This window comes from Nesoenas mayeri (assembly GCF_963082525.1).
Source record: "Nesoenas mayeri genome assembly, chromosome: 4".
NCBI lineage: Eukaryota > Metazoa > Chordata > Aves > Columbiformes > Columbidae > Nesoenas > Nesoenas mayeri.
The window spans coordinates 20,361,874-20,370,809 of record NC_137540.1 but is presented as its reverse complement, the minus strand read 5'-3'; the positions used below and the strand labels follow the sequence as shown (position 1 = coordinate 20,370,809).

General features: G+C 37.2%; 1 protein-coding gene across 3 annotated transcripts; it reads left to right on the top strand.

Moving 5' to 3' along the window:
• Positions 1 to 930: 930 nt before the first annotated feature.
• On the top strand, positions 931 to 7,588 carry LOC308040353 (uncharacterized protein). Of its 3 annotated transcripts, none has more exons than XM_080344318.1 (6): positions 931 to 1,029; positions 3,468 to 3,593; positions 4,155 to 4,178; positions 4,774 to 4,853; positions 5,516 to 5,703; positions 6,141 to 7,588. In XM_080344318.1, the coding sequence occupies exons 2-5, from the start codon at positions 3,485 to 3,487 to the stop codon at positions 5,648 to 5,650; spliced, it is 348 nt and encodes a 115-aa protein (XP_080200444.1). In that variant the 5' UTR covers positions 931 to 1,029; positions 3,468 to 3,484; the 3' UTR covers positions 5,651 to 5,703; positions 6,141 to 7,588. The 3 variants fall into 3 exon arrangements, with proteins under 3 accessions (XP_080200444.1, XP_080200442.1, XP_080200443.1); XM_080344316.1 differs by having other exon boundaries at positions 931 to 1,122; XM_080344317.1 differs by lacking the exon at positions 931 to 1,029 and adding an exon at positions 2,653 to 2,785.
• The last annotated feature ends 1,348 nt before the right edge of the window (positions 7,589 to 8,936 follow it).

Sequence of the window (8,936 nt, the reverse complement as noted above, 5' to 3'; positions counted from 1 at the left end):
TATTTGCTGAGACAGCAACTTGTCACTCGTGAAAGTCTAACTGTTATGTTTTTCCATGTGTGGAGGTTCATGGCAGCAGAACATCCAGGAAAAGCCTTCTAACAATGAGTGGTAGTACAGAGAGTCCATAGAGACAGAAGTATTCCATGTTGTACTGTTGTGTACTTTGAAAGAAATAGTTTCAGAAGAGGAAGAGGGTGAAATTTTTGACAGCAGGATGATCTATTGCCAAGCAAACTCCCTTTGCTTGACAAATGTATTTCCTTTTTACTTAAATTATCAACAGTTAACTCGGCATCATCTGTGGTACACCCTTGGATGAAGCACAAACCTGTGTCAGACCACCTAGAATACTGACCAACAATTCTGAGATGCACTTGGGAAGCAGTTATGGAAGGCATAATACTGTTTCCTAAAAGGGTCCTCAATAACTAGGGGTGTGACTTATCATGACACTTTACAGGCTGGAAATGGTTTTCCTTTTAATACTTATTTTTATGGTGCACTGAATAATTAGGAATATATTATAATCTGTGACTAGTGCAAAAGAAAATGGTTGTCTTTTGTGATTAACAGGCTGTGATCACATCCCTGTGCCCAGGCTTTTCCATCTGTGAAAGGATACATTTTCCATGCATACAGAGAGCTTTGAGATCTGCACAAAGTCTCTGTGTAGTTATAAGATCTGAAAATATCCTCATCATAACTAGAAAGTTTCAGTAAATGCGCGGTTCAGAACTTGGTTTACATATGAACAGAACTTGTCATTTAGCTGTTGCTTTCGTAGTTTTTGTGCTCCCTGCACACGTCACTTTGTAATAAGTAAATACTTTTCAGTACATCCAAAGCTCCTGGTGTTAAACAACCTCTGTGACATCTAAGCACTTGTAACAGCTGTTTTAGGAAATGGTCTGGTTTGGCCAATAAGCAGCTGAGGAAATGATAAGTGCAGCAGGGACGGGCTTTTGAGGGCTCTTGCTTTGGAGGGTGACAACCACAACTGTGGGGACAGTGACAGGAGGAGCTCAGGTTTGTTTTCTGTCATTTTTGTGCTGTGTTGGATGCAAAAGGGAAAAATGACAATGTATAAGACAATACCTACATTCATTCTGTTGTTTACAGGTGAGTGAACATCTTTTTTTTTTTTCCCTCAGCTATTGCTATCTCTTCAATATTTGCAATTACTTTTTGAAGATATTCCTAAGTCTGTTCTAAATGTTAGTTCACATGACTTGATCTGTAAATCATTGTACAATAATTGAATGACTTTTCTCTTTTCATTAGTATTTTGTACCACATGAATGATTACTTTAGTTACGTCTCTATCAGTAAGATATAACTCACTAAAATCATACAGTTATTTTGCCATATTCATATCTGTAGCACCCCTAATAATAAAACTTCAAGAATAAGTCAGGTTATTATATTTTAAAGAAATCTTCTGCAGGTACAGAAAGACACATGTGCCAATGAAAGGCAAGAGTTCTTACAACATTAGTCATCTTATATTCATTAATGAACGACAAAAATAAATGTTAATATGGATTATGATCAGTATTCTGAAAATCAGTAGTAGAACTAGAGAAATGACAACGTATAGAGATCATCCCCTTTTTCTGTCAGCACTGCTAGTTACAGGTAAAGCAGCAGGATCTCAGTGATGCTGCAAAGAAAGCAAAATATTGAATGATTTCTGGCCATATAACCTTAAGCACCAAGACTTCCTAATCATCCCACAAAGACTTTGTAAATTTACAGAGTAGTAGTAAGGAGGTGATATCTCACTCTGCAAGTTCTACAACCTTCCCAACTGCACCATTTGCATTATTAGGGCTGACAGGACCTCAGTGCCTTGTATAATTTCTGTCTAATGAAAATGTTTAATACTCAAAATTTGTGACTGGGTTTGATAAAACAGAGACCTCTTACATCATTTGTGTCTAATATTAGACAATAGTGAAAGGATTTTTATATTTAGCAGTTAGAATATTTGACTAGCTGGATCACTTTCATACATTTTCACTAGAACATTGTTTCCTTGTAAAAAGAAAAATAATTGGTCTAAATTGGTGCAACAACATAAGGCGCTTTTTTCTTTACACCTCTGTCCCACTAAAGGCAGCAACAGAGGAAGAATTTATAAGAAGAAGGTGCTAAAAGTTGGAGGGGTTTGGCTAATGGACCTTCTTATCGTGAATGTACACATGCTTTCAAGATCACAAGCCTGGCTGAGAATTTATGCCATTCAAGGGAGTTCATGCAGATATGTATATCAGCAGGCCCACTCTGTAGAGCTGTGCTCTGCTTGGCAGAGTCCTATGAAAGCCTCACAGTGACAAAGCAGGTTTTTCTCCTACCCACTGAGCAACTTAAACCCGTTGCTGTTCTCAACAAGAGAGGCAGCATCTGCCTGTAAATACTGTTATTCTTTATTGCAGCATCACGGCTGCATCTGTTTGCTCCCTTCCAGAGAACCTGTTGCTGTTATGCCTGGATATGATGCCATAATTCTAGGAAGAGCTTTATTAGATAATGAGGTCTCAGGGGACACCAGAATTATGTAAGATGTTTTATGGTGTCGATTTTTTAAAACTTGTACGCCGGTGAAACTCATGTGGCACAGCGTTGTCCCCTGTGCTGTTTCAGAGTTATTTCCCATGTGGCACCTTCCAGAACTTCACTGGCTGAACTTGCTGCCGTGGAATAAGTCTTATTTTGTTTTTCATGTCACAACTGAGACTGTGTAAGAAAGCATCTGCTTAATGCTCCAATAACTTAACAAAAGGTATAGCTTTCCTCTCTTCCTGTCATTCAGAAAAAGTTCAGCAAAAGTATTTTTCAACCCTCCCAAAACCTCTTTTTTTCATTAATTTGCAATTGAAGATGAGGAGGAATGTGAAAGAAAGAGTGTTTTCATTTGCTAACTAAAGCAAGCTAGTGAGCGTCATCATCTGTATTAAAGTCATTGCTTCTCATCTGAAAAGCATATAAGGCAAGATGAAAAGCGAGAATGAGAGTAAATACCAATAAACAACATCCCAGATGAATTTAGCTGCTGTATCCTGTCAAGCCTCATGAAAGCAAATGAAAATAATTTTGCTAATTTGCACAGAGTGCACAGAGGCTATAGCTCTGCTAATATTCCTTTATGGGTTTCATTTTCTTACTCCAAAGCAATGAAACAGTATCTGAGAAGAATACATATATAATTTTTTATTTTTAAGCTGAGTAAATGACAGTCTTCTTTTTTTCAAAACTTTTTCTGAGAAATGTCTTAGAAATTTCAATGTGAAATGTTCATACTGAAAAGTCAGATGGAGGGAAACATCCCACATGTAAAATAGCAGGCAAGGTTATAAAATTATGAGCATTTGAAAGCAGGATTTTTTAACAGAAATTATCAAACAACCTTAATAATAAATGGTATGACATACTTCAGCAATTTTGGGGTTTTTTTTCTATTTTAGGATGCCTTCATACCAATATGAATGTTGCTGCAAACACCTCACCACCAAGTACTTCCTTATCTACTGCCAAAGCCACACAAGCTCCTGAATTGAAAATACCACGACATGAGAGCAATCCCGCTCCAGGTCTGTTTTTGAATTTATTGCTTCCTCCAAATCCTGAGTCAGTTCTTCCCTTGGTTTGCAGACCCAAGTCTTGTCAATTCGCTGTTTTTCCTGTTGTTTTCCATCCAATGACTCTTTCTATCCAAAAGCATTAAAAAAAATCGCAAACACAAACCGATTTAGCAGAAATATATAATCCTTCCTCATTCAGTATGGTGGGCTCTGAAGAAAGCTGCTGTTGTTACTTGGGCTTAGTTAGACTAATTATAAATATACATAAATCCACAGCTCTCTGAATATACGAGTGCGCTCCAGCACACAAAGCCTTACCCACCAAGCATGTATGAAGGAGTGTAAACAGAAATCAGCGTACAAGTATGATGAATGTAGGTACAGAGTAGTTAATGCTGCACCTTGTTATTTTGGCAAGAGATAATGAGCTAGTTTCCTTCTAATAACTGACTATAATCTCAGTGTTTTGTAATCGCAAAAAAAAAAAGTAGGGAAAACAGCTTTAGCTTCCTAACACATAGTTGTACAGTTTTCTCATGTTTCTAATTTTCATTCTTTCCCTTCTAACAGAAGAACAGCTGTCATCTCTGATAGGTAGGTTGAAAACTTCAGTATGTATACTCCTGCTTAAATATTTCTTTTCTTTACCTAAGTTTTGAACTTTTCACTTCTTTTACTGCACTTGGTTATATAAAAAAAAAAAAAGAACCTATGTATGGACTTGCTTACGTTAGCCTGAAACCTCTGTTTTTATGGAAAAGTATTAAAGACACTCCTTAACTGCAAATCGTGGTGATTTGAGTTATAAGAATATCACTCTACTAGACTAAATAGTAGTAATTTACTTTCTTATTACCATAATTAGTATTTGGGGCTTTTTCTTTCAATAAAATCTGTAGTACAAATAATACTGTGAGCAGCAATAACTGTTGGTATATTAAGATTGGAGATGCACATACTTTGCACTGCCAAAAATAATTGACTGTAATGAGCTGTAATAGGCAGAGTTCATTTCTGTACAAATCCAGACTTGAATGAGATTTTTATTTGTAGGAAAAATAAATAGCTAGATTTTAACGTCACATATAACCATTTTGTACGGCATTATTATCCATCATGAATGTAGGTATTATTTTTTCATTTTCTCAATGGCTTAGAGTAATTATTACCTTCCTTTTTTCTCTTCTAGTGGCAGGAGTCAGCATGACTGTTGTGTTCCTTTTCATTCTTGTAATTATTGGTGCTTGTTATGTATGGAAAAAATCAAAGGTAAGTAAGTGCAAGTTTTTACCTTTGGATATTTGTTTATGTGTGTATATTTATCTGTGTATGTTACAGAATATATAGTGTAAGCTTCCCAATTTTTTCACTTTTCACTCAGATTTATTGCGTTCATTTGCACTGGAGCTGCTTTTCCACTAGGATTTTTTGCCATGGATGGCACTCTTAAAATTAGTCATCTTGTAATCAAGGTTTAATCTACCTTAGCTGTGCCTCCCTTCCTGGGTCGTATCTGCTCACATTTTAGTTGGCATAGTTCCTGGTTTGTGGTTTTATTTTCCCTTTAATGACAGTTTTTGTCATTAAAGATCCTGCATCAGAGATAACTATTGAACAGTTCAAGTGAGTTTTTGCTGTCTGAGTTCCTTTGAATACTATAATTATTTTGCAACTGCAGTCTTATCTGTAATATGTTAATATTGTTAAGAAATTAAAATATTAGGTTACTTATCTAATAATTAGAATAAATACAGTAACACTATAGGTTCAGGTGTGTGAAGACAGCCTACTGTATTAATGAAACAAATTCATATAAGGAAAAGTATCAGCAGAACGAATACTAATATTATATTAACATTACCGATTTTGTTCTTTTCTGTAGCTCACATGCATACTGCAGTGATAATAACATATTTGTATTTCTTGCACAGGGAAGTTTGGTTGAAAACAATTCTGACCCCTCTGGTGAACCTGGGGTGGCCTTAAAAGATTTTCAACACTTGAAAACCAACATGAGTGGCCTTTTGGAAACACATTACGCTGACAGTGGAAGCGCTGTTGCATGACCTTTTGGTCTGTGCACCTGTATGGCAAAGCTGCATATACCATGGGACTTCGGGTCAGTAATTTTCCCTTTTTCGATGAGCCTTTCAAATCACTTCAAAATGATTTCAAATGTCAGTTAACAAGAAAATCCTGTTACCAACAGAGTCTCAGTCAATGCTATTAAGTAAAGCATGAAAACTGGGGGAAACATTAAAACCAGGGAGGTTCTGAAATGCCTCCTGACGTGACATGCATTGCCTGTAGCGTAACAAGAGAAAGGTCAAACCGCTGCAAAGCCTCAAGCCTTATAATCTCTTTCCTCATCAATACCGTAACTAAATCCAATTCTGAGAACTGTGTGATACTACGGACTCTGGGAGACTTAATCATTGGTATTTATGGCCTTTGCTGTGTATTTAATCTGTTATATATTGAAATGAGGTGTATTTCTATCCTACTTTTCTTCCAGTAATATTTTTCTATGTTTTTCTTTTCTTATGTTATTTTTAGGAGAAAAGAAGAAAGGAAAATCCTCTGTTGTAGCTATTTAAACAGCGCTCCCCGAAAGAGCTGTATCTTCATAAAAGTTCAATTCTTGAAATTAAAGAGATCCTAATTACAGAAAACGGCACACTTAGGCTATGTCTGTTCCAATAAATCAAACCTGCACAGGAACATTGCTACTATTGAGATGAGCTGGTATAGCCCATGTTTATATTTGCATGTGTGTGAAATGCCTATTGGGAACGGTTCCTGGAGAGCTCTAGCTTCCAAAATTTAGCTAGGGTCAAAAACCAATTTACCAGCATCAACAGTAGTATTCCAGTGCCGGGGAGTTTCCTAGGCTGTGTTTAATTTACTGGTCTATATACACAGTGTTATTGTTTAAGGCTATTTTTAAACTACTACTGCATTTTTGATTTAGATACTCATTCATTGACATTTATTAGCAGTCATTAATCAAAGCAGGCCACTGCACAATTTCGTTTATTTGCTGTGCTGTTTCTTCTGTTGTATTGTAGCTGTCTAAAAGGCCAGTGGCTCCAATGTAAGGCTCATTGCTAAAAGCTTGTTATGGTACCTTAGGCTGAACTGTGTTGCACTCTCTCACTAGGCAGATGCTCTCATAGAATGGAGTAACAGAATAGTCTCACACCCTGACCTGAAGCCAAAGCTCAGAAATCACTAGTGCAATATACATTCATATCCTTGCCTATGACATTGCAAGTATGTGTAAATTAATCTGTGTGAAAACCTGTGTTGCGAGAAGGCTGCCACTAGTACCTAGAGAAATTCTATAACCTGAACAAGCTTCTCGGGCCAGTAATTTTCCTCAGTAATAGAAAAGAAGAATGCTGTCAGCTTTCAGTTTCAGATACTGACTGACATTCTATGCAAATAAAAGCAGTTTCTTGCTGGGGTTTGCACTTACCTCATGAAAACCAAAGAGGTATTTTCAGCTGACTTCCATGAAAGAAAAATTCACTATCTATGCAAAAGAATAATTAAAAGTTCATCACTTTTTCCATTGCTCAATAGATAAAGATATCTTCTTCATTTCCATGTGCTTATTCTGAGTTTAAGATGAGGTAACTATATGAATTATATCTGCAGTGATATTTATTAGGGGTGGGAGATTGTGCTATATCTGCTTCTTGTGTGTTTTTTTAATGTACATTTGTTTTCCTTCCATTAAACAGACATTCAGTAAGAGCTTGAATGCTTTTTTAGATTCTAGATCAAGAGTGCCTTTGGAATCAAACTAGTTGAATGCAGAGGAAGTAAGAAAAACAAACATTTGCCAGGAATAATGAATACGAACCATGTTTACAGTACTTTTTAATTGATGTCTGAGACCTCTATGTGAATGATTCTGCTTTTGGAAATGTTTTCAGAGTGGTTGTGTTTTGTCTGAACTTTTACAGAATTTCTGTACTAAAATAATATTTACTCTTTGCTATTTGGTGTTCACATTTTGTTATTGCGCTGTTCAAAATGTTTGTGATTGCTGAAGTAATCAAAAAAATATTCCTCTGGCTTGGGTGACCGGTCCCACAAGAGTGGATGCTGACTACTTAGCAGTTAAACTACCTGTGAACTTGGAATTATTTGTGTAAATGAAGTCTGTGCAGCATATGGCCTGACACATGCGCTCACCAAGCAGTTTGTTTGGCTCACTGCACTGTGGTTACATTGCGGTGCCGATCAGCTGAGAGACTGACAGGCGTTATGGGCCGATGGGGTAGGTGGCAGCAGCAGCTTGCTGGGAAGCAGTGGGGAGATAATGTTGAAAAGCAGGTTCAGACAGCAAGACAGCAGAAAAGTGAAAAGAACAGTGTTCTGTGGCTCTGATTTGGAAATGAAGTGGATGATATGGGAAAGCTAGAGGGGATTGGCATGAGGTGGGGGAGGTGAAGTGTTTATTAAAAGGGAAAGGGAAAAGTGGGAGGCAATCAGGAAAGCCCTGATTTGCGGAAGCAGGGGGCATGGAAATCAGACCAGCAGTACATGCTACCTATGGTTTGATGGCCGTTATATTAATTTGATTGGTAAGCCTATTTTAAGTTAGTTTACTCATACTTTTTTTTCCCAGTATAAAAAATATGAGAATTGTCTCAGTTTGCAGGAGGTTTTAGATCAGATGGGAGAGAAATCTTTTTGAGTGCAAGAAGGAAAAAGCAAACTACTGAAACTGCTGCTGGAACCTTTTAAAAACAGATTGCACAAAATACCCCTGTTCCCAGCACAATGAGAAGAAGGTTATACTGAATAGTCTCTGCAGGTCTCTTCAAGCTCTGAATTTCCGATTTCTAACAGATACCACAGCTAGCTAGCTGTGTTTATGCAATAGCCAGCTCCATTTGTGAATAACTTGCAAAAAGTGGAAACGCTGAGAGCCCACCGAGCCCGGTACCCTGCAGCCAGCAACACTACTAACAGGTGCCTAAAACCAGGTGAGCGTAATAACCTTCCTCCCTTTGCATTCAGACCCTTCCAACTTTACTGCATTTTCAGCAGTATAGACTTGACCTGTACAACATGCTGAAGACATGTGTTCCACAACTCAAGATCTCTTTTCTCTTTCCCTCTGTTTTTTTTTTTTTTAATCTGCTGTCTAATAGGCATATTCATTGTCCTCTTTGTCTTTTTACTATGTACAAAACCAGTGGACAGTTATGCTCTCACTTTTCCATGTCATTCATGATATTACAGCCCTCTAGCATAACAGCTTTGTTCCCGAAAGTGACAGTGCTGCTTATACTGGATTGATTTAAAGTTCAGCACTTTAGAAATGTGCAAGCACTT

Excerpts from the sequence above, each read along its gene's own strand:
- LOC308040353 (XM_080344316.1), top strand. The coding sequence starts at position 1,062 with ATGCAAAAGGGAAAAATGACAATGTATAAGACAATACCTACATTCATT. Across the intron at positions 1,123-3,467 it reads ATTCATTCTGTTGTTTACAG|GATGCCTTCATACCAATATG; the intron begins GTGAGTGAACAT and ends TTTCTATTTTAG. Across the intron at positions 4,179-4,773 it reads ACAGCTGTCATCTCTGATAG|TGGCAGGAGTCAGCATGACT; the intron begins GTAGGTTGAAAA and ends TTTCTCTTCTAG.